At 39.1% G+C, this 26,037-nt stretch overlaps 1 protein-coding gene across 4 annotated transcripts; it reads left to right on the top strand.

The window, feature by feature from the left end:
• Positions 1-5,020: 5,020 nt before the first annotated feature.
• On the top strand, positions 5,021-21,660 carry LOC100542828 (interleukin-1 receptor type 1-like). 4 transcript variants are annotated; one of them, XM_085214355.1, is made up of 14 exons: positions 5,021-5,177; positions 6,355-6,541; positions 8,591-8,657; positions 10,598-10,652; positions 11,141-11,390; positions 11,628-11,820; positions 12,780-12,942; positions 14,102-14,167; positions 14,622-14,742; positions 16,601-16,687; positions 16,982-17,130; positions 17,432-17,575; positions 19,314-19,475; positions 20,010-21,660. In XM_085214355.1, exons 5-14 carry the CDS (start codon positions 11,164-11,166, stop codon positions 20,399-20,401), a joined length of 1,704 nt encoding a protein of 567 aa, XP_085070481.1. In that variant the 5' UTR covers positions 5,021-5,177; positions 6,355-6,541; positions 8,591-8,657; positions 10,598-10,652; positions 11,141-11,163; the 3' UTR covers positions 20,402-21,660. The 4 variants fall into 4 exon arrangements, with proteins under 4 accessions (XP_085070481.1, XP_010726164.2, XP_010726178.2 ...); XM_010727862.4 differs by lacking the exon at positions 10,598-10,652; XM_010727876.4 differs by lacking the exon at positions 10,598-10,652 and having other exon boundaries at positions 11,141-11,264.
• Positions 21,661-26,037: the final 4,377 nt, after the last annotated feature.

Consider the following 26,037-nt stretch of genomic DNA (forward strand, 5'->3'; position numbering starts at 1 on the left):
CTTCTCAAAGTGATTATCGTATTGGCTGGGACAGCACACAGTGTTTCAGCTGAAGGTGAGCTAGTACCCTAAGTGGTATTAAGAGTACTAAGAAACGTGTGTGTGTGACGGAGTTGGTGATCCCCATAATAGTTGGTGGGATTAGGTATAGGGCTGAGCTCTGCTGCTTGTACCATTCAGCTGTTGGATGTACTACAAGGAGCTCATGGCAGCAGAATAACCCTAGCGCACTGATTGCAATGGAGAAGCCTTCAGGCAGCTCCCACAGGTCTCAGGTTACTTGGGAGAGAAACAGTTTTTTGTCATATACCACTCTTTCTCTTAACAGTAGGAATGATGGACAGTGCTACCTGTTTTAAGGACATTGGATAAAAGCTTCAATGCTGGCAGATCTTACCAGCTGGAGGTCTGTCTGATGTGGCAGAGCTCAGAGCTTGCAGCATCTGAAGAGACATACAATTATCTGTGAAATCTCTTATTACCTTTTCAGATTATTTTCAATTAACAGTATTTTAATCAGCATCCTGATTAAGTTAGAATGCCTTTCTTACCGGAATTTATGAATGCTTACATCAGTGCACTGCAGGGTGCAATAGATGCATCCCCAACTCTGTTGGAAATAGTTCACCTGATTTAAGACAGTTTATTTTGTTTTGTTAATCAACTGGTGACTCGGATTTTCTCCTTAATCTGTGTTTCTGGATTGCAAATAGTTATTTTTGTATAAGAAACTAGTGATACATGTACGAGGAGCATAAGCAAACACTGTTATGAGCCATCACACGATTCTCTTTCAGCTTTTGTGACATAGGTAAATCACACAGAAGACTTCTGTGTATTGTGCTGAGAGCGCTAATGAAAACATTGATGTGAAAGCAATGGCTGATCCCATGGCAAGATCCCTATGACAATAACTACCACCATACCTTGGCTGTTCTCTTTTGAAGTATCTGTTCCCAGCTTTCCATGAGCTTGCTTCCCAGCCAGCCTTACAGTCAGGTTTTGCAGTGCAACTCAGCTTTTCCTGCTCTACCTTGATAATTGATTTCCAAGATTAAAGTGACAAGGATATCAAAGATAAATAAAAAACAGAATAACATGATGTGACTGAACACTGTGACAGTCAGTTTCTGTTTTCCAATTATTGGATTCCTATTTTAAACTATCTAAATCATATATATTTTCTTGCACCTTACAAATTAATTTTGAATATTTATTTGGTGTCAGATGTTTTTCTGTTCTCTAATTGTATTGTGCGTACTTTTTTAATGCTGAAAAGCTTGTCTGCTCCTGCAACTATTTTAGATGGTCCACAGAAAGATGCTGTTTCTTGAAGCAGATCTTGCTATCTTTAAAGATTTCTAGCTGCTGGATCTGTAATTCCATATGTCAGTTACTCTAGAATTTGGGATAGAAATAGTTTTGCCTCCTTGAGTGAAATATGCAGAAAACTTAGCATTTTGTTTTCTTCTTAGTTATCATAATTTCTGGGATTGTGTCTTCGTTTCTATTAGCTCTGCTGCCTTCTCCCATAGTTGCCAATACTCTTCCCAAAGCAAGTGGAAAGCTTAAATTGTTTTTGGAGCCACATGTAATTCTTTTTTTCATTCTGATTGCACTGAAGACCTATTTAACTGGGCATTTTTGAGCTAAAGAACCTCTTATTCAATGTTTTAATTTACCTTAAATCTGACCTCTGCCTTATTTTTGTCACTTCTCATGGTTATGAACTTGAAAATGGGTCTTGTTAGTTTCATGTCTCAATTCTGAAATATTTTTTGCCAAAACAGATTCCTCAAGGTGAGTTTTAAGCTTCACACATGTGCAGGTAAAGAGAGAGGATGTAGATTTGTTGAAGGGATGAAAATCAATAAATTATTTTCTCTGAGAGGGAAGAAAAGGACAGATTTGGCTATAAAAAGAGGCCCCAGCTCCTTTGTTAAAAACTGGATATGTACTTACCAGAAGTACAAATGACCTTCTATGCTCTACTAGTGAATTAAACTGCAAGATGTTTAATTACCACACCACGAATGCAGAAATATTCCTGCAAAACGGATGTAAGCCAGTTGAGCCAGTTTCTCATTGTGGAATTGTTCATTAAAATGGAATTACACATTCTCAGCAACAAAAGAACACTTAGGCAGCCTTGATATTCTTACTAAGCTGAGTTTAGATGAACGATATTAAAAAAGTCTGTTTCCTGCAGCTTTAATGGTATCTAGGTAACTAACTGCAATGACATTTTGTGAGATATTTTCCTGTAGACTCAACAAGTTTTATAGTATCATGTGTAAGGATATTCTGAATGTCTTTAGCAAAGGTTAAAGTTGCAGAAAAATATACATAAAGGGCTTTAAAATTCTGCTAGCTTTAGATTTACTCTGCTCAGTTTCTTTTGAGAAAATGATAGTTGACTATGATTGGCTACAAACTATATAGCTTTGCCCTAAAAACTCTTTTGGGTGCTTTAGAGATATTGTGTGACTGTAGTCTCTTTTCATGTGAAAGGGATGATTTACCTGCACCAGGTAACACACAAGTCTATAGAATTCTGTAATTTCCTTTTAAAAAATAGCAATTACATTTGCTTGCCAATGTCACAAGTCCTAAAAGCAAACAAACAAAAAGAAATCTTCTCCTACCCTTAAAAAAACTCCAAAGGTCAAGAGTGCCTTGTGCTAGTACCTTAGGTTAGACCTATACAAGTAAGTGTCACCTTGATTTTTGCAGGGTAAATCAGCTGGTGTTCAGGACATAGTGTCCACCCAATATTATTGCCAGGCAGCTTCCTTCCCACCCATATGTAAGTGAATATTCTCCCTCTAATTTGCAGAATGCAAAAGGACTGAATTATTTATTGCAGGTACTTTCAGTGCTTTTTATAATAGTATCAACTAAATAATGCAGCTGCATGCAACCATCCAATGGGAAAAAGGGAGATTTCACAGAGATATCTTCCTCAGCAAATACATCATTTCAAAAAAACTGCAATACACTGAATGCTACTTCTAAGTCCAACATCCTCATTAGAAGAGAAGTAGCCTCCTTTGGCTACCTCTTCCGTCACAGAAAGATAAGCTCTGCTGTGATTCTTGCTCTGCTGCAATCCATTTTCAAAGGCAGCACTGATGAGGTGTGCTAGAGCCCTCCCTGCACCAATTATAGTGCGTCATTCTACCTTAGAGCTTTATGAGACAAATTAACAAACAAAAAGTCATTGCAGAGATCTGATCAGGAATGCAGTTGCAGAGCTAGCTCTCTGCTTGGCACTATTTTCATTGCTGGAGCTGGAGTTGTTCTTCGTCTGCTTGGAAGTGCTTCTGGTGACTACAACCAGTGAGCACATCAACCAATGTTAGATAATGAACTTCCCTGGTCTTCCCTGCTATTTTTATCCTTTAATAGCTGTGTTCTATATTCCAGGAACAACATATGCCCAGACTTCGTTGTCTCATGAAACCCAGTCAGTTCAGTTGATATTCCTTCAGCTTTACAACAATGAAGTTTAGCAGAATTCTGATTCATATTAGTCCTTGAAAAGTTGAATGACTGAATATTTCTCATTTTACCTATTATTCTGATAATTTTAACAACATCTTTTTTTACCAGAAACGTGTTTTTTTTTTTTTTTCTGTGATATTACAATGAAGATACAAGAAAAAGGAATACCTCATACAGGAGATAACGTGTATCGTAGAATTTTAAGGCTGGAAAAGACTTATAAGATCATCCTGTCCAACTGTCAGCCCATTCCTATTGTGCCTTCTAATCATATCTCTCAGTGCCATTCTTGAGCATCTCTAGGGACAGTGATGCTACTACCTCCCTGGGCAGCCTGTGCCAGTGCCTTACTGCTCTTTCTGAGAAGGAAATTTTCCTAACATCCAGCCAACTTGAGTCAATTCCTTCTCATCCTATCGCTGTTAAGTGGAAGAAGAAGCCAACCTCCACCTCACCACAGCCTCCTTTCAGGTCATTCTAGAGAGTCTTTCCTGAGACTCCTTCTCTTCAGACTGAATGATCTCAGTTCCCCTCAGCTTCTCCCCATAAGACTTGTGCTCCAGACTCCTCACAGCTCCACTGTCCTTCTCTGGACATGCTTCAGGGCCTTGATATCTTGTAGTGAGAGGCCCAGAACTGAACACAGTACTTAAAGTGCAACCTCAGCAGTACAGTGGGATGATCACTTGCTCCTGATGACTGCACTATTTCTGATACAAACCACGATGCCATCGTCCTTCTTGGCCACCTGGGCACACTACTGACTCATATTTAGCTGGCTGTCAACCAGCACCCCAAGATCCTTTTCCTCCATACAACCTTCCAGCCACTGTGCCCCAAGCCTGCAGCAATGCTGGGACCAAAGTGCAGGACTTGGCTCTTGATCTTGCTGAATCTCATACGGTTGACCTCAGCCCACTGATCCACTGTATGTCACAGTGCGCCTCCATCTATCACCACATCCCTTGCTTTGGTGGAGGACAACATGCGCAGGCATAGCAGGGCGTAAACTCTTATCTGTGGTTATCGTGCAGTGAGCAGGATGGCAGATTAGATTATGTTTATATTTGGTAAATTCAACTCAGAAATAGTACCTGAAAAAGCACAGAGGGAGGAGTAGGAGAGGATTATTCTCCATGGAGAACTTTGTACCTGGCGCAGCAAACCTGCTTACACGGTATTTTTACCAGATATGAGAACCTGTCTTGGCAGTTCCACAAGCCCAGATTTCTGCTTGCTTTGGGAGGAAACTTTGTTCTGCCTTGCTGTGTCTTTTTGAGTCAGTCAGTCAGTGACAACACAGCATTAGAATGCCCCTGTGTGATTTTGTTCACGCTTTTATTCAGCAGCAGTATGTGAGTGAAACAGAGAACCGAGGAACACTGGTTCAGTGCTCCGAGGGCAGCAACAATTTTAGTAAGCTCTAAATAAACAAACAAATAAAGAAAGAAAGAAAAAAAAATCAAAAGCAAATCAACGAGTGACGGCCTGTTGCGATCGCAGCTGAGGCAATCGCACGCCAGGCGGGGAGGGGAGGGAAACTCAGAGCTGAGGCGGGGTTGCCTCACCAGCGCAACCAGGGTACGGGAGGCTTCTTCGGCTGCTGCTGCGGCGACACGGGGCCTCTCCGCCTCTATTAGCTCCGTACGGCCGGGCCGGGAGCCCAGCGGAAGGTAGGGAGCCGCGGGGCTTCCCCTGGCAAGCCCGGCCATTGGCCGAAGGGCTTTTTCGCGGTGGGAATCTGTCACTGCGCTGGGAGGGAGGGTAGCCGCTATCCCGAACTGGGTTGTTTTGGATCCACGTGTGGTAATGGGGTGTCGGTGGTTCATGGAATAACGGCTAAAAATAGATGAGGGTGAGACCCTCAGTTCTGTAACTGGCTCCGTATAGGTGTGCTGACACAGCTCTTGTGTGTGTGTGTGTAACAGCGGGGAAGGAACACAGGGGTTTGTCACAACCATTTTTCCTGTATCAGAGGGGAGAGGCTTGATAAGCTCTCGTGAAGACTCATAGCATACCTTGCAGTCAAGATAAGCGGTTAAGGTACACATATTGAATGATTTATGTTAAAAGAAATGTCTGTTAGTTCTCTACTCTGCCCTGATGAGGCCTCACTTGGAGGCACTGTATTCAGTTCTGGGCTCCCCAGTAAAAAAAAGACATGGATCTCCTGGAGGGAGTCCAGCAGAGCACCACAAAGATGATAAAGGGCCTGGAGCATCTCCCAAATAAGAAAAGGCTGAGCAACCTGGGTCTGGTCAGCCTTGAGAAAAGAAAACTCAGAGGGGATCTGATCAATATCTATAAATATCTAAGGTGAGGGAGGCAAAGGGACATGGCCAACCTCTTTTTAGTGGTGTGTGGTGATAGGAAATGGGGAAACGGCCACAAACTCAAGCATAGGAAGCTCCATACAAATGTGCATAAGAACTTCTTCACAGTAAGGGTGACGGAGCACTGAAACAGGCTGTCCAGGAGGGTTGTGGACTGTTGCACATTTTAATCCATCCATGTGTTTGGATAAGGCAGTCAAAGTACCTTAAGTGTGCAGCAATTCCTGTGAGCCAAAGTTCTAATGAAACTAGGTGTCTTGCTTCTTTTTTTTTTTTTTCTTTCTTTCTTTTTTAATTGAGTAGATCAACTTTGAAAGGACTAAGCAGCAGAGGAACAGGTGGCTGGACTAACTTAGTCTCAGATTTTTATGAAAATTTTGCTTTGCATATGCTGTCATGGATGCTGTCATTGTAATTCAGTTGCATATATCAGCAGAGACCTTTTTTTCCCCTCTCTTTCTTTCCCTCTTTTTCTTTCCCTCTATTTGCCTCAATTGATGAGATTATTTTCTTCCAGGCTGAAACTCGGTGGGCATGGCCTTGGATACAAGGAGTTTTTTCTCCTCTGGAAAATTTGGTCAAAGGTAGCACCAACTGGTTGATGTCCTGAGTGGTAAAGCTGTATAGGTCAATTGCAGGATCAAGATGTGGACAAAATGGCTGAGAAAAGGAAGAAATTTATCTCTTTATCGTGGCAGAATGTGGTAGGTAAAACATTTGCACTTGACTCTGCAGTCATAGTTTATTATTTTCATAATGAGTTATAAAGAGATGTACAGAGCAGAGCCTAGTTTTCTTGTCATATGTAACTTCCATATATATGATTTTTTTTTCATTATGAAAAGTCAGATACAAGTATGAGTCTCCTCAGAGGAGTTAATGTGACTGGTTTTATATAGTGCTATGTATTTGCAGCAATTCTGTGTTGGCAACAAGATAAGTTAAAAATTGAAGTGTTTAGAAACAGAATTTATAGAGAAATAGGATTCTGAAGAACAGTTCTTCAGAACGTGGAAAAATATTACTTTTGGATAGTTTACATGTCCACTCTTAGGGCAAAAAACTGCTTGGGAAAGAATTTGAGAAAGAATGATAAAGTAAGGTAATATAGTAATAAACAGAACTTTTGAAGAGCTGATCATGAAAAAAGACAATACCTGGTCATTACTGAAGTTCATTCAGTCCTATTTTCTCTTTTAACTGTTTCCATTAAAGTATTGACATCTTCTTTAAAATTTAAGTATAGAAAATTTAAGAACTACTGTCTGTTCATTACAATTCATGAAGAAAGTTGAAGCTTTCAAACACACGTAAACTCTCTTTAATGATTTGGAGCCTAGTATGTTTCTTGTTATGTTCAGCATTCTTCCGAGGGAAGACACCCCTTCTTATGAGCTGAGCAAGAAATAACGTGTCTGGTAATTAGAGCAGAAATTTGCAGCAAGGAGATAGGGAAAAGAAGGGGAAGGAGGAAAGCAGGCACTGCAAGAAGCAATGAGTATGACTCAGTGCATGGCATGCTCCTGAGTCAGTTTGGTGAAGAAAAACACAGCAGCTGGAAGTGTCATCTTTAGCTGGTGATTGGGTAAAGATAGGTATCTGCAGCAGGTAGCTATGTGGAAACTTGTGAAAATGGAACTAGCAAAAGTCTTGATAAGTTATTATGAAGTAGTTTAGAATACATCGTAGATTCACTTTATTGATCTGTACTGCACAAATATTTTGAAGACTGGATGCCATTTCTGGTCTCCCTTCCTCTTCTCAGACAAGTCATGGTGTACCTGGCGAACTGGAAATAGTTGAGGTGAGAAGGGAATTCTAGAGGTCACCTCGTCTAACCTCTCCTTCAGCCAGGTCACCCACATTAGGGTGCCCAGGCCCACGTCCAAGTGGCTTCTGGAGATCTCCAGGGAGATACAGAAGAGAGTGGTAAAGATGGTCAGAAGTGTGAAATCAGGTTCCATCTAAGGGTCAGTTAAAGAGACTGAGACGAGCCCAGGGAAACAAGAACTGGGGAGGAGCGTACTGGAGATGTACAAAATCCCGAGTGTGTGACATGCACAATAGGAAATGTTCACTTAGTTTTTTTTCTTCATTCTTCTAGTACAATGAATGGGGGCTGTCAGTTGAGATGAGCAGGTAACATGCTCAAAATAAGCAAAGACTATTCCTGTGTTTTCTGTGTCAGTATATGAACTTCAGGGTTCTTTTCCAAAAGATGTTTCTGAGTTCAGAGGGTGTGGTACTACATTCTTGGGAAAGAATCTACTGAGGGCTTCCAGCTATTGAGAAACTAACTGTAATGTCATAAATTGATGAAGTGAGAGAGACCGTCTGTATATTATCATTCTTTGGCATTTTTGTTCTCAAGTCATCTGCTATTGACCACAACTTGAGACAGAACACTGCTTTAAGAGGGGGCTCTGATCTTGTTGGCACAGATGTTCTTACATATACTTCCCCTTTATGTTCAGTCAGAAGTTAGTTTTCCAGTTCTAAGAAAATACATGTTTTGTAGTGGGATGGCTCTGTAATTGTTGTTTTTTAATCCTGGAGGTAATTGTGTTTTCCTGTAAGGTAAATAGTTCCTTTTACTATGCTACACCATGTAACTCATGTTGAAAACATAGTATAAGAAAAGTACAGTTTATAAAAGACACTGGTAGTAGAAACTGTAATGTATGTGTTGATTTTCAGATGTAGAAGTTTATCTTGGAAACCACTAATTTAAGAGTTTCTTTCCTTTTCTGTAGGGCAACATGACAGCAAAAATACTTTCCTGTAAGATCACAACAGCATTTCTTTCTTTAATTATTGCAGGTGAGTTAATTGGTGACTACAGAATGTCTTATTCTGAAATTTAATTTTTCACACAAGTAATACTGTTTTTTTTTTTTTTTTGTACAAATGGTTGTGAAAGTCAAATTTATGTGCATGTCAGTGAAGTTCTTTAAACAATTCTGAAAGCAGAACCCTATAAAACGTATAAAATGTGACATTTTATGTAGTGACTAGATAACACTTAAGTTGGAAGACACCTTTTGAGAACATTTAATTCAACCTACTTGCTCAAAGAACGGTGACCCACAGCAGTCTGTCCAGGGCCATGAACATCTCCACAGTGTTTGATGAACCTCTCTGTTAAAAAAAAAAAAAAGGAAAAAAAAAAGGAAAAAAAAATGTTTTCTTGTGGTCAGATGGAATCTCACAATGTAAGCCCCTTGTATCTTGTCCTGTCAGGGGGCACTGCTGTGAAGGATCTGGCTCCCTCTTCTTCATTCTCTCTCATCAGAGGTATACATTTGCACGTTGGTTAAGATCTGCCCCACTACTGATCATCTTCTCCAGGCTGAACAGTCCCAGCTCTCTCAGCCTGCCTTTGTCTGAGAGAGTTCCACTAATAATCTTGGTGGTCCTGAGCTGGATTCGCTCCAGTAAATCCATGTCTCTCTTATGCTCGGAAGTCCCACTCCAGATTTGCTCTCACCAATAAAGGAAGATTCATCTCCCTCATCCTGAGGATGATGCTCTTCCTAATGCAGCTCAGGACACACCTTTAAGCCATCTTTACTGTGATGGAGCATTACTGGCTTATGGTCAGCATGTTGTCCACCAGGATCCTGAGATCCTTCTCTCAGAGCTGCTTTCATGGGTAGCCTCCAGTATGTGCTGGTGCCTGGGGGATTTCTCCCTGTATGCAGGACTTCACATTTCCCTTTGTTGACTTCCATGAGATTTCTGTTAGCCCATTTCTGCAGCCTGCTGTGGTTCCTCTGAATGGCAACGTGACCTTCTGGTGTATGAACTGATTAAAGGAATTATAGTTCTACTTTTTTTAGAATCATAGAATGGTTTGGGTTGGAAGGGACCTTTAAGATCATCTAGTTTCAACCCCCTGCTATAGGCAAGGATACCTCCCTCTAGACCAGGCTGCTTAAAGCCGTATCATGCCTGGCCTTAAATACTTCCAGGGAGGGGGCATCCGCAACCTCGCTGGAAAACCTGTTCCACTGTTTCACCGCTCTCACAGTAAAGAATTCCTTCTTAATATCTAGTTTAAATCTACTCTCTTCCAATTTAAAACCATTTCCCTTCGTCCTGTTGCTACATGTCATTCTAAAAAGTCCCTCCCCAGCTTTCCTGTCAGCCCCCTTCAGGTACTGATAGAAGTATTTGAGGAGAATGGTATCTTGACATGTATGAACACTCTCTGGAAGCATTAGCTCTATCTTCACTGATGGTGAAAAGAAAAAGAAAATCGGAATTCTTGGGAAAGAGTAGAAATTGAAGCTTTTTTTTATGCTACAGGATAACACCATAGTTAATGTGCAGCAAACTACAATTCTGCTTATTGCACCTCAGAAAGATTATGCTAGAAGAGGTAAACAGATGAGTGACGATATTCTTTGAAGTGGGTGGCCTCTGTATGAAATGTCATTAAATAAATGAGGAGTCTGAGGTAAAGAAAAGATGTGATATCTGGTAGAGGTCTGCAAAATAATGAATACTATAGAGAAGGCAAATAAGGGAATGTTTACATTGCCATTTCTCATGCACGATCCCCAGTGGAATATTAGAAGGCAAGAGTTTTGGGCTGCACAGAAACTTCAGTGGCCGTGTGTGGTTGTTCTTCTATTATAATGAAATGAGAGTACTGACTCTGGAATGTGACCAGTATATCCAGAGTTGGTGCCTATTTTCATTGTACTGACAAAATCTCTCGGTGTTGCTTTTTCCCATGTGAATCTTCCTGGATTCAGGGAAAGAAAATGAGTTCATTGCTAAGCATTTGAATAATTTCTCAAGAAGTAAGGGGTGAGTTGAAATTTTCTTTGCAAGTTTAATATTTGTGCAACTAGAACTTTAACTTTCTGTGTCCCCTTAGGATGTCTGAATACTGCAGGATTTACTTTGACTGTAGATAAGTGAAAGTAATAAATAAAGACACTGAATGTGAAATTTGTGCATCCATATGTGTGTGTGCTTGGAACAGCCTGGAGAAATACAAGTACTCTAATCATTTGCATCTGAAATAAAGCAGACAAATGATAGTCTACTGCAAACAAAGAGATCCTGTTGAGTTATATGGTATAACAGCATTTCATTTCAATGGCATAACTATATCAGTATACTATTCAATAATGCTTTGAACACCAAAGACACAAGGTTGAGACAGCATTGATAGATGACTTAAGAATGAAGGTGGAAACTCAATAAACTTTGTAAGCATGATCAAAAAGCAAGTTTATTGTTTTGTTTCACATTGTTTGAGATTTTCGTTAATGTTTATCTCTTTCTTTCAGAGAAATGCGGAGCCTATGATGTGATGTTCAAGCATAGTCTTGTGCCTGATGGGCAGCCTCTTGTTATTAAATGTTCACTGGAAAAGAGCTTCAATTTTAAAAGTGGAGACTGCAACTTAACATGGTATAAAGTTGGTAACCAAACTGCAGTGCCTAGAGACAGACTTTCTAGAATTCATCAGCAGAAGAGTTTAATTTGGTTTCTCCCTGCAATATTAGAAGATTCTGGAAATTATGAATGTGTCATAAGGTGAAGGTTAAAAAAATTACATTGCTATAGAAATGTGTTGCAAAGAGAATAACTTTTAGAAAGAAAGTAGGATTTGGAGGGCAAGAGAAATGCTCCCCAACTTTATGTTGGGGATTATGGGGATTATGTTGGAGGATTTGTAAAGTTCTGGTCCTATCTTTCTTCTGCAAAGGGAATACTGTGTAGTTTTGAGCTGGAAAATATGTCAAGTATCTAAATTTAATTATGTTATATTAGTTGCAGGAATTTGACAAGCTGCAGCAAAATGTCTACAGAAGTAACAGTTTTTGAGAGGACTGATGGCTTATGCTTAAATGAAAAATTTGCTGTAGAGGAGGTGGTATTCACTTCATCATCTGCAAAGGTTGTGTGTCCACACTTGGATCACTTCAGGAACGAGAAAAATATTCTACCTGTTCATTGGTATAAGGTAAAAAGAGCCTGTTTTATCATAGAATCATAGAATGGCCTGGGTTCAAAAGGAGCACAGTGATCATTTAGTTTCAACCCCCCTGCTACGTGCAGGGTAGCCCACCACCAGACCAGGCTGCCCAGAGCCACATCCAGCCTGGCCTTGAATGCCTCCAGGGATGGGGCATCCACAGCCTCCTTGGGCAACCAGGATTAGAACTGTCACAATGGTCAATTATTTAAAATACAAGTAACTGATGTTTATGAATTGTAGTAGAAAAATTACAGATCTATTATAAATGTAAAAAAAAAAAAGCTTTAAAAAAAAACTGGAGGAGGGAATTAAGGCATTTCACCTTGTAAAGGTGTATGCAGGTTTTTTTGAGTAACAGAGTAGAAATTCAGTTTAAATGTAGGAAATGTTGACCCGTATATCCACTAGATGGCACCTTTATACATGCTAGCAAAACATCCATTTCTTTTGTTTGGAAACGGATTTAGTATGTAATTTGTGAAGGACAGCATATCCACTGTGCATTCAGTATTGCTCCATCAAATAAATATTATTTCATGTGGTTTGTAAGTATTCAAAGTCTTGTTCTGTTAAGAATGTATTGCCTTCTTTGACATTTTTGCCTTGTGCTTGTGCAATCTGTAAGGTACTGCATTTTAGTACTTGAAAAAATGAAGTTTAATTATTGAGTAATTCTTTGTTAGTTAACACTTTTAAAATCCTGGCCCTTATATCACACTTCCTATTTCTCTCCGTAATATTTTAAGTTTTTTTTCTGTAGGAAATGTATAGCTATATCTGTGAATTAAAAACTCAGAGCCAAAACAAAGCTCTCTTCCTCTTCCCCACACTCCACAAGGCATCCATCCCTATGTTGTGGTCCACTGAAAGTTTGATGTGTTAAAGAGAGACAAACCATGGAAAGAGAGAGCGACAAGAATTAACAGAGTTCTCTGTATGTTTAGGACTGTCAGCTACTGGAAGGGAAACGATTTGCCTTCTTAAACAGTGACCTTGTGATTTTCAATGTGACTGTGCAAGATCAAGGAAACTATACATGCAAAACAACATATACCTATAATGGAAAGCAATATGACATTGCACGAGACATTAGTCTGATTGTAGAAGGTAAGTAGATAAATTCATTGTTTATAACAGTGGCGCTCCAAAATTTTATCCAGGTTTCTAATTGCAGCTAAAAACTCAATTTGTGTATAGGTAAGCTGTAGGCTATTACTTTGTATCTAAGTAAGGGGGAAAGAAATGCTTGAAGTTTTTCTGTTGTCACTGTGTTGGTGATTGAACAGTGGGATCAGAATTGCAGTACATCGATGCTTTGGTTAATGGGCCAGCTGCTGAGGTCCCTAGATGGGTCTTGTTACACCCGCTCTATCCAGCCTATCTTCTCTCTCTTTTACATCATCCCCTTACCACAAAAACAACCAGTTAAACCAAGACTAACTGTAGCGGTATCTTGGTTTAACGTGTCCTATTTCCTTCATTTTTTGTTTTTTACATTCCCATTGAAACACATGTTCAGGTCTACTCATCTATTGCATTCCCATCTTATGTTCTGGTTTTTGCGTGTGCATGTTTTCTCTGTATGTATATGTATGTTTACATATATATGTATATATGTTTTTATATTTGTGAATATGTGATATAAATGTCATATTTACATGATGTGAATAAACAAAATATGAGGAATATATAGCCAGAAGTGACTGGCTGTTTTTTAAAACCTACCTTTTAGACTTCTCTCTCAGCGTAGTTTCAGCTTCAGCAGCTCACTAAAGCAGTCATATAACTCAAACATATAATTTTGCTGTTAATGGCTAAAAGCAGCTCAGTTGCTCAAATACTTCAACTGAGCAATTTTGCACTAAAATGGGTGATTTGAGGTCCAAACAATAACACAGACATAGTTATAAGAGGAGGAAGGGAGGGATGTATCTGTGGCAGGGAAGGATGTGGCAACCTGTGTTTCACATCGGGACGCTTTATGACTTTCTCGTTGATGTGTGCTCGAAGAGAAATTTCCTTGAACTTTCAATATCTGATAAGAAATATTCCATAATGTGCTATAGATATCTGACAGAGCTTCTACTCAGAAGTAACAAGACTATCTTCAAAACTCTTGATTTGAGTACTGAATAATGTCTGAGTGAAATTGCTGACAACCCTGTCTGTAGGGCAAGATGTGTTTAGGTTGCCCTTGGATTGTGCAGCATTAACAGGGTGCAATTACTCCTGCTTTTCTGAAAATAACTTTCTTTCTTTTGGTTAGTGAGCCCACCAAAAATGCCCCCAGAAATATCTTATCCGCAAAACAACTCAATTGAAGTGGAAGTTGGTAAGTACTTTTCACTATAAGAAAGTATTATTTTGTATCCTAGTGAAAATTCTTGCCCAGGGAGAGTGCCACATTGTGTGTTTGTTTTCTCTGGGCGAAAACTAGTTCAGTGACCAGCTCACTTTCTCCTTTACATTACTTTCTCAAAGGAAAATTGTTTCATGGTGGGAAGGAAGGAGGCAAGGGGTATTCCTTCCAAAGTTGCAGAAAAACTTCAGGGAAAAGTGACACCATAGAGGGAGAAGGAGATGCTGTGTCCCTGATTTGGCTTCTTCTGTAATATCAGTCTCTTTGAACATGCAGATTACTGAATGGATAGACAAGCTGTTAGAGGAACTTTTCTGAAAGGCTGTGGAATTGTCCTGTGGTCTTAGTGGGGGTCTATAAACAGAATTGCATAGCTTTTAATTAGAGCATGAAAACTAACTTTTCACTTTGTAACACAATTTTACAGGCTCACAGGTGACAGTGGATTGCAATACAACAGGTGCTGATGGGTTTGAGGTGTTTTGGACAGGCAACGGTGTGTATATTGATGTGTTTTATGTGAGCAGAATTTTTGCAAAGCCCAATAAGTAAGTATATTTTCAGATTAGAAAGTACTGGGTTGGCAACCAAAGTGGAACTTCCTCGCTCTGACTTATGTCAATGCTTGCCTTCATCAATTCGTTTTCTTTCTGAAGCAGAAACTTGAAACATAATAGATGCATGGTTGCGTGAAATCGGGTTCCTTAGAGTCATTATAAAAATCTATCTAAATTTCCAGCCATGGAAAAAGGTGTTCTGTGGAAGCTTATAGACTCATAACTATAATACTGTTTCTACTGAGCAAGCTCTGGACTGGCAGAGACTTCTTTCAGAGACTGAACATGTGAGGTTCAGACTGCCTCCTGTGTTCTCCTTTTCCTTCCCATCTGCCTGTCTGGGAGGCTGTAAGAGGTGAAAGCTGTGCTTTGCAGGAGAACTTTAGACTTCTAGTTTTAAGAGCCTTGAGGTAGGGAAGTGTAACTGAGATTAGATGGAGAACTAATAGAAGACTTTATTAAGGACATTTGTACTGAAGCTTAGTGGATTGAGAGGAGAAAAGGAAGAGATATTTCCAGTGATGGGTTGGGGTTTAGGAAGAAGACTTGGAGGACATGAACTGCACAAAGCAACTAGGAGATAATGTGAGAATGAAGGGTAGTTTAAGCAGAGCTAGGAGGGAAAAGGCTTGGAAAAGACAATTACAATTGGAGCAGAGGGCAGTCTGAAAAGGTATCTTAGATAACATAGGTTGGGAACCAAGGGACTGAAAACTATAGGGCTTTTGTCAGCCCTTGTCTCCTGGTGATACTATGAAGGAAAAATGTGAGCACTTTATAAAAGTTATCAAGCAGCATTTTTGAGGGAGAAAGCGATGAAATGTGAATGGTATCTTCAACGTAAGATTATGGTTCTTAGAAATAAGTAAGTCTCATCATAAAACAAAAGGGGAAATTGCTGAATTCTTTTAGTGCTCACCAAGAGAAAATCCTATACAAAAGTCATATACTGTAATGTTATAAACAATTGGGCTATAATTCAGAGGCATGCAGTCACTGATGGTATCATAAAAACGATGTTATTTTTTAGTATTTCCTAGCACTTAAATTATTGTCTTACAATATTATCATAATTATATTAGTATTAGCACTTAAAATATTGTCTTACAGTATTTGTAGCCATAATATTTTCTGGGTCTAGTCATTTGTATTAACGATGTTGATTCATTTACTCTTTATTCTAGTGTTCAAACTACTATGACCTAGAATCAGAGAATCATAGAACCACAAGGTTGGACAGGACCTACAAGATCATCTAGTCCAACCATCCTCCATTACCCTTGATACCACAAGCCGCTAAATCATATCTTGTAGCTCCTTGTGACACAACAGGTCACACCTGTTGCTCACGTTGTTTTGTGTAGTCCTATATATGCTCTTTATGATTTATTTCAAACTTTTACTTTGCATTTTTAATGGTAATTAGAGTACGTTTTCGGAGAAGAAAAGCATTTGGCTGACTAGTTAGTTAATTTTGCATATGAGCTGTACTGTTAATGAGGTAGTAATGTCCCTTGTTTGGTGCTGGTTAAAAAGTTATCTATTTTGCACATCAGACAGGAGACGCAGTGCAGATTACTCAGTGAATGTGCAGCAAAATTAGCATTTTTTGTGCCTCTGTAAGATGTACAGTAAATAACATGTATCTTAACAGTGCAGCCTGATACTTTATCTGTTCCAAATCTGTTCTGATCCATGATATGAAGCAGCAGTTTATACTCCATTCCCTCCAGCTAGAATTGCACTGAGTGTTGGTGTTATATGCTTCGGTTGACACCTTCAATGTCTTTGCTGTCCCAAAGATCTGCACTGTAAGATGACATTCCTGTACCGGGGCTTCTTTTTTTAGGCATTTCAGATTGTGGAACTTCTCTTCCACCAAGCACTGGGATGCTCCGCCTACTTTTACAGATGCTGAGAACCCCCTGCAACATGGGTTTGCATATTTTTGTAAGATCATTTTTTGTACTGTAGCCCATAGAGACCTTATATTCCACTGGGAAACAGTTCTTGATAGGATTTGCAGATAATATTTTCTGATGTCTACACTAAATGTCAGGAAGAGGCCCAGCTACTGTTTGGGTTTCCCTCACATAATGCAATTATCTATCTGTTCTGAAGTGTGATTGGTATTTGCAGATGGAAATGACCATTGTTACGTTGCATCTGTTAGTGATGAAACCTTCATAGGAAGGAGTGGTTTTATGGCTGTTTGTCACTTTTTGGATAGTGAGGAAACTGCTTATGATGGACGCCCTATGTATTCTGTGAAGCTCATAATTTCAGAAGTGCATAGTGAAGACTATGAACAACCATTCGTCTGTCAAGCTTCAAATGCCTTTGGACAGGTTGCATCCTATATTATATTAAAACATAGAGGTAAGGAATACTGCTGTATTTTTCTGGCTTGTGGTTGACTTGGCTTTTGTAGAAGTACTGTGGTCTTGGTTCCAAATGCTCTTATATCACATCAATAGAAGGTGCATGGATTACACTTTCCTGTATTTAAGCATGTAGATGTGTGGAGGGGAAGAGTCACTATAGTAGTGTATTTATCTATTAAAATAATAGTGAGGTGGAAGTGAAAAATGTGAGACTCAAATGTATATTACGTTTGTGTGAAAGGTCGGATTTGGACAAATCCAACATTTTCTTTCTATTCTTACCATATTTTGTGCAGCTCCTGATGTACAAAGATGGCTGACTGGAGTGTTTGTCTCTTTCTTACTGTTAACATTTATTATTCTGGTCGTCTATAAGATTTTCAAGATTGACTTGGTGCTTTGGTATCGTAATTTTGGATGTGCCTTTGTAAGTAAGGAAGGTATGTGCATATAATCAATGCATGTCAGTGTAACTAGCCTATTGCTTTTTATTTCTTTTTTTTCCATTTGCTATTACTCCCAAGCAATTATATGATTGTTTAATAGAATGTATTTGGAATTTCCTTGAGAATTTTCAAATACGTATGGAAAGATCTTTTAATTCACATAGGTGAAATATGTAATCCTAATTGAGGTAATAAACACTGCATAATATTTAAGTCAGTTAAGGTGAAATAGGTCAGAAAGAACCTCCTATTTCTTCCAAAGAAAGTTGTTTCTTTGTGCGTGGATTTATGGCCACACTGATGGTCAATAGGTGTCAGCAGAGCTACATCCTGTAGACTAGCTGTAGAAAAACGCACGTTAGATATTTATATCGAAAATGAAACTTCAATTGCTGAGGTGTTTTTTTTCTCTTTTTCTCTTTTACACATAACTTTAGTTATAAATCCAGCAACTTATGATGGTTACATTCTACTAATTTTCCATTCTGTGATTCTTTTAATGTATTTCTACTGCTGCAGTGTAGACAGATACACTGGATAGGTGTGAATAATGGAAATAAGTGCGACATAATATGTATTGTGCTTGGGCAGCTCTCAGAATTAGACTGTCTCAAATGCCCAAGAGCTCAAAAGTAGAGATAGTTAACATTTATTCGTGGTTGTTTGAAATATTTTCACATGAAAGTCATTTCAACTTTTAACAAAAGACAAGTTTTCCTAGAGAACTTAGTCTATTTTTCTAATGAAAAATAGATCAAAGAAACGATGTTTTATAGTTTGTCCCAAACTTAACTTACTAAGTTTGAGGTCCTTTTCAACCCAGGCCATTCTGTGACTATGAATGTGTTGGTTCCTCTGAGTTTGGGGGCTCCTTTCTGCAGCCCCCAGGGTCCTCCATCCAGCTCACTTGCTGGCACATTACTCCCCATGATGGGAAAAGAGGTCAGGTTCTGTGGCTCATCGTCTTTCTTTTATTTGTAGAGCATTTTAGTGCTTTGCTGTTACTCTGTCAGACAGCTATGAATCAACCGCTTATAACTATTATATCATCAGAAGAGGAGTGGTCAGCAGGGACAGGAAGGTGATTGTCCCCTTCTACTCTGCTCTTGTGAGGTCCCATCTGGAGTACTGCGTTCAGGTCTGGAGCCACCAGTACAAGAAAGACAGAGAGCTGTTGGAGAGGGTCCAGAGGAGAGCCACAAAGATGGTTGGGGGACTGGAGCACCTCCCCTGTGAAGACAGGCTGAGGGAGCTGGGCTTGTTCAGACTGGAGAAGAGAACGCTGTGGGGTGACCTCATTGCAGCCTTTCAGTACCTAAAAGGAGCCTACAAACAGGAGGGGAATCAACTCTTTGAAAGGGTAGATAACAGCAGGACAAGGAGAAATGGTTTTAAGTTGAGGGAAGGGAGATTTAGGTTGGATGTCAGGGGGAAATTCTTTACAGAGAGAGTGGTGAGGTGCTGGAACAGGCTGCCCAGAGAGGTTGTGGATACTCCGTCCCTAGAGGTGTTCAAGGCCAGATTGGATGGGGCCCTGGGCAGCCTGGTCTAGTATTAAATGGGGAGATTGGTGGCCCTGCATGTGTCAGGGGGGTTGGAGATTCGTGATCCTTGAGGTCCCTTCCAACCCTGGCCATTCTGTGATTCTGTGATATTTTAAGCAATCCAAAATGAAACTTTGCAATATAGGATGGTTTTTAGTTTTTAACAGAAATATTTTTGTTTGTATTAGATGGAAAAATCTATGATGCATGTGTCCTGTACACAAAAGGCTGTGGAGGCAGCAACTTCTATCGTCTGGAAACCTTTGTTCTTAGAATACTCCCCAACGTTTTAGAACAACAATGTGGATATAATCTCTTTATTTTAGGAAGGGATGACCTACCAGGAGAAGGTATGGTTTAATTAGCAGAGTTGATAATTGCTTTTTTACTCATTGTTCTAGGATTAGAAGATTATATTTGCTACTGAGAAAACATTTATTATTATAGACCAAATTTAAAACTGTAGGTTCTTCTTGTTTGTTTTTAATGGAAAATTAGATCTCTTATCTGATGGCCAATTTATTTCTAGTTTTCTTGTTGTTTTTGAATCAAATTTCTAGATCTTGTTCTGATGTTATAATGATAGGATCTGCTCTTTCTTTCTAAGGTAAGCAAATCAGTACTCTGTAAAATTATTATTATTAATAATAATAATAATAATAATACTGTTGAGGTCTTTTGAATAATAATTCTCCCTGGGAAGTGCAGGAAACATTTTTGGTTAGTAATTTTGTGCAGTGGATTATGGCAGTTGGAGATCTTAGACCTACCAGTTCTTTGAGCTAGTCACTCTTCTATATATATGCAATTTAAAGATGGTGCAATACTTTGTGTTAATAATAAACTTTCTATACAGACTTTGATTGTTGCTTCATTACTTCCAGCTGTGGTCAGTGTTGCTGATGAAATCTTCAAGCAAAGCAGAAGACTGATGATTATTTTTGGATCTGAAACATTTAGTTGCGTCCAGTTGGAAGATGCCTCTGAACAACAATTAGCTTTGTATAGTGCTCTTATCCGTGATGAGACTCAAGTGATTCTTATAGAAATGGATGGAACACAGGACTACACAAGCATGCCAGAATCAATCAGATATATTAAGCAAAAGCATGGGGCCATCCAATGGAAAGGAGACTTCTCAGAGAAATCTTGTTCAGCAAATACAAAATTCTGGAAAAATGTGCGCTATCAAATGCCAGCCAAGAAAAAAGTGTCTTTTTCTGAAGTTTATTTATCACCTCAAACTTTGAACAATTCTGCAGCAAAGGGAAATTAAGATCTACTTACTAAAATACTACTGAGAAGGTAATTTGGAAATATGTTTTCTACACAAATTTTTTGTGTTACGAACAGAGGTTTTTTTGGTCAAGGAGTAAAAACTACTCATCCCTTCTTGAAATTAAACCTTAAAAGGAAAACTGTGCAACTGTGTTTCTGTTTCAGCTACAGATAAAGAGCAATTTATTCAGGTTTATGTCTGGATTAAGCATTGTGGATGTTGATAGACTGTTCAGGAGTGATGATCCAGATTAGTGTAATGTCCACTGAAGAACCAACTGTGAAGTCTGTTTGTTTTCTAATTGAAACTGCTGTTGATGGTTATGTAGACTGCATTTTCCTAGCAATTCTGTTACTCTTGTTTTCGTCCCTCCAGAATTATCTGATCTCCTCATTACCATAAAAATCTGCACTGTGCAAGTTTTGGAGTCCACTCTTGAGTAACAAGCCTTACTCTTGTTTCTTGGAGGGGATAGGGAAATACTGGGTAGGTTTGAAATGACTCACAGTACTGCATGCGTTGAACCAGTGATTACCAAATATGCTAAACAAATGGATTCATGAATTCTCACACATTTATTAAATAATTCTGTAATACCTGGTTTGTGGAGTATTTCTAAACTTTGTCCCTTGAAATGGTCAGGAAACTGAAAATATTTATGACTTCTTTCAAACTAGACTTTGCTGCTACTCAGGAAAACGCGTTCTCATTCTGTTTCTCACCTGCTTAAGTGCAAACCTAGAAATTTCACTCTGTCAATGGACTGTACTTGGACAGGACATTTTTGGGAGTGGAAAGTGGCCAGTTCTGAAACCTGATCCGGAGTTGATGGCAAGAGATGATGATATCTTGTGTATTTGTGAAAGAAAAAAAGTAGAGGTGTGTGGCTATCTCTGCTTACTTGGAAGTAGTTCTGTATTTTTGGACACCAACCCATGTTCTGTGTGCATTGCTGTGTAAAAGGGATGAGTCAGGATGGTCTGAAATTGCGGCTGTTTTCATTCACCATCCTTGAAGAGTGTCATCTGAATGCAGACATGAATTCTGCTTACTTTATAAGTGTTCTTATGTAAAATTGAGCAGGTTCTTAAATTATCTTTATTACCAACATGGCATCTGTCACTGAATCCTTTTAGCTGATTCTCAGAAGTGTGCATGCTTTGGAATATGCACATGGTTGGGCTTTATTTATAAAGATGAGAGAGAAGGAATGGCTCAGGAGTGTAACATGTATTAAAGAAAATATTTGAGAAGTATTTTGTGGTAGCTATTTCTTTGTAAAAGTTTAATGATGCTCCTTATGTGCAATATCCTGCTCTCCTGACCATGGGTTTCACAGCTGTTTAATTTTCCAAACCTGTAGAAGCTTTTTCTAAGATGTTGCCACAGAAACTGAGTTCAGAATTGGTCCATCAGGTGAGGTGCTGCTGCTGTAGTAGATTTAGAGTTGGTCTTTTTTAGAAATGCATAGTCTTTAGGTTGGAACCTTTAAAAATAAATTTAGGAGCCTGAGAATTTAGATAATCATTAATGCCGATTTTTACTTTGTGTTTAGGCTTAGGTTTGCTCAGAAGGGCACTGAAAACTACAGTTTGCTTCCAAGATTTCTTTTGACTTCTGTTTAGAAACAGAATCATCTTATTTCTGTGGGATGAAGTAAGGGAAATAATAGAAAAATGATGTTGAAAAAAGTGCTTTTTTTTTTTTTTTCCAACTATCTATTTTTGTGCTTTGAAATAAAATTGAAAAAAAAAAAAACCCAGTGTAGCATTTGCAGTACTGATAAGTACACTGATTTGCATGAAGGTGTGCTGGTATTTTCTGTATTTTCTGCTCTTTTAAACAACCACATTTTGTAAGTGTTTTAGGTTTGTATGTATGTGAAAAAGAGTGTGGGAGAACAGTTTTGGTTAGTGTGCTTAACTGTTAACTACTTGAGTGCAGCATGACACAAAGTGGCTTACTCTTTTATCACGGGAGATTATTCTGAAGCTGAATTTTCTAACTGTTTTCTCCCCTTGGAAACTTCTTCTCGCAAGTCACATAGGAAAATAGATGTTTTCTCTTTTTTTGTAGTACAACAAAAGAACTCCTGCAGAGAGAGATGTACTGATTGTTCTTGATTAAAAACACACAACAAAAAAAGATGAGGCAAAAGTTTGATTCTGGAAACTTGGTAGCTTCAGAAGATAAAAAACAAATACGATATAATCTGTGAGGTATTTGTTCACTACAATGTGGTTGATATACTTCAGTATGCTGTCTATGCTGACAGAGTAAATAATCTGAATGGTATACGATAGAAGATACATTGAACATATTCTCTTCATCAATTTTTATTTCAAGCCATAACTATACAATATTTCTTCTGCTGGTTTGTGCTTTCTTTTCTTGCTTTCTGGGATACTTTCATCCTTTTGTGGTTTTCTTGCCTTTCTTGCCTTTGTAGGCTAGCATGGTGAACATGGCATGCTTTGCATTTTAATATGTGCATCTTTATGTGAAGTGTTAGGTCACAGCCTGACCCATTGATTAAGCACCTGGTGAAGGGGCATAGCCAGCCTTGGGAGCACAAGTGGAAGCAATTCATCGGTGTGACCAGAAGGGGTGGACTCTGGCTCCACTCCTCCCTAATTTCATTTAAAGGCTGGCAGCCGCAAGCAAAATATCTCTGCTTGGAAATCATCTCCTTTGAAGTGCTCAGTGAGCCCTGATCCTCAGAAAGGAGTGAGTGATTCCTTGTTTATTACTGGATTGTGACCATAACCTTTCTTAGGTGATCTAAGGTCACTGTGTCATTACAGTTGGTGTTATAGTTCTGCTTGATGATTACCATGACTGTGTGGAGTCAGCATTTCACTCTGAAGGAAAGTAGAAATCTCACCAAATCATTTAGGTGGATTTTCTACTTCAGAAAGGTTGGCATTCAATTGTAGCTCCAGATTGGGTGACTTAGACGTGTAGGTTCTTTTTGTTTGTATTTGCCCTCGGCCAACTCATATGATCTTGCCCTGAATGTTTTTGAATAAAGAAGTGGCTGTAGTTGAAGGGGTTATTTTGAAAACTGTCTCATTCTATTCTTTTTTTTTTTTTCTCACCAGGTTTCCCCTAATGGGTGTTATTTCTGTTTGCAGTTATTAATAGGTCCCACCTATTGATGCTGGGGAGGGAGGCAGGAGTGCAGCTCTTGCAATTTGCAATAGCCTTTTTATATCAGATGATAACAAAATGCTATTACCTATAGTGACATGCCACTACGTTGGATATAATATAAAGGAAGAGTAAAAAAACAAAAAGTATATATTCTGACTGCTGGTCTGAATTACACTAATTACTATTTTTAGTGTTTTTCTCATCCTTTGTAGGAACTAGCAGGGAACAGAGTGGAAAATGGCATTTTTCACCTTTGTGTCTGTACATCTGTTAATTCTATACCTCTGAATTATTTAAGAAGAATTATCCTCTGTAGAGTTATGTTTTTTTATCAGTATCCAGCATAGACAAATTGAGACTGACTGCTTAATGTTGAGCAGTGCTCCCCATTGATTATTCAAGGCTAAGACTACAAAGTGTACAGCGTTTTATTTCAGAGAGGCATTCCAACAAATCAACCACACATGATGGCTGGAGGACCATTATCAACCATATGCTCCCTAGGCAATCCACTTGAATCCACAGAGCACTTGATATGTTGTAATATAGAGAATTTGTGCCTAATTAACTGCCTAGACCACTGACTCGGTCCCAAATGGATCCAATGAATGCAGAGAAAGAAAGTCTTGATGTCTGGGATGTTGAAGAGTTTGTAAAAGCCTTGTTCTTCAGATGGCTGACGGGCAAAATTCAGCAACCCTGGAGTTCTCTAAGAGGGATTGTTTCAGGATTGACTCTCAGTTTGTAAACTGAAGACAGTTTGCAAAATGAAAGTGATGGGGAATTTCAAATCCTAGCTAGAAAACTTTGCAAAAGTCTCAGAGGAGCAGACTCTTGTACTTGGGCTAATGCAATCCAATCAAAAGATCCTGCCTTGTCTCAGGCAAAATGTAGATGAAGTTCCAGAACTGAATGTGAAGATGAACCTTAGGATAAAGTGATCGAATGAAATAACACAGGGATGTGGGACAGAACAATCGGTAATGCTATTTTCTATTCAAGGAATTCTCACTAATAGATGTTTGTAGCAAGCACTCAGATGGCAATTCTTAACCTGTTACAGTAAAGGGCCTTCAGGCATCCTAATGCAAACACTGGTGAGTGAATGGCAAAAGAGCTCCAGGTAGGCCTTGTGTGGCTCTAAATGTACAGTGCTGCCAAAGCTGAAAATTTCTGCTCCAGCTGTGGATTCATCTCTGGGTTCAGCTGTGTGGTTCATCTCTCAAACTTAGGGGCATGCAGCTGCTTTTCAAAAGAACAAAGAAATCAAAATCCAAACTTACTTGTTCCCCTGCACTGTGAATTACAACAGATCCTAGCTGGAAGTGAGCTAGGACCCTTCAGAAAGGACTACATAATTTTCTCACAAGGGTGTAAATAATACAGGATAACGGCTGCTTCCACTCACTGAAAGTGGTGAGCTGTGTTAGGTGGTCTTTCACACAAAATAAAATGAAAGTGCTTGTCAATAGTGTAATGGGAGACAGGGGATTTTAAATGAAAATGAATATTTTACAAAAAACAAAAAACAACAAAAAAAAACCTTAAAAACTGGCTTTTTTTTAGAAAATAACCATAAGACTTCCTCTTTGGCAGCTAAATAACATCTCAACCGAGCAAGAAGCTTATTGAAAGCAACCACACCCTTGTAATGTTTTAAAAGTTTTTATCCAATTTGACCTGGACATTGCAGCCTTATAAGATCTTTGTGGCCTGGCTGCTACTGAGGGAGAAGAAGAGAGGAGGAGAGGAATAATAAAGCCAGTAGCATCTTGTTTAACTACTGATTAGGATCATATGTACCCTTTGAGCTGCCTACAGGACACGTGAAGCAGCAAAGTGCAGTTTTATCTGTGTATGCACCTCTCTCTAACCACAGATGTACTTAAAATGGGCATGTTTCACTGATCTTCTGATTTACCAAGCAAGTCTACCTCCTGCCTCACAGCGTTCCTCTCATAAGACCCAGCGTTGTGGAAATTCCCTTTACTTAGATGCAGAGCAGATTCTTGCTTCCCCTAAATGGTGTGGGTTTGCTATTGACAAAGCCTATTCAAGCAGTAAGAATAGAGTTCTTGTGAGCAGGAGGAGAAGGGGAATAGGAATTTTACAGACTACACAGGTTTGGCTGCAGAAGCAGTTAATTGCGGCCTACACTGAAAATCTTCAACTCTGGAACAGTGTGGGATGTATCCATTGACATATGATCCCAAATGGCTTGAATATGGGGAGGAAAAAAAAAGACTTTTGATGCAATGAAGTTTGGTCGCAGATGGTGCAAGCCTATGTGCTCCTTGGAACAAGGCCTTGTAGCAGCTGGAGGGAACTTGCTGCAATGGCTCCAGCTGATGTTCTTCAGGACAAGGGCAGGTTCTCTTTGCTGGGAAGAAAAGACAGAAAACAGGTGCTGGAGAAGAGCATGAGTAATGCTCTGCAGAGTCAGGCCAACAGTTGACTAAGCATCTCACTTCTCTTCAACA

Source organism: Meleagris gallopavo, chromosome 1, assembly GCF_905368555.1.
Source record: "Meleagris gallopavo chromosome 1, MGAL_WU_HG_1.1, whole genome shotgun sequence".
NCBI lineage: Eukaryota > Metazoa > Chordata > Aves > Galliformes > Phasianidae > Meleagris > Meleagris gallopavo.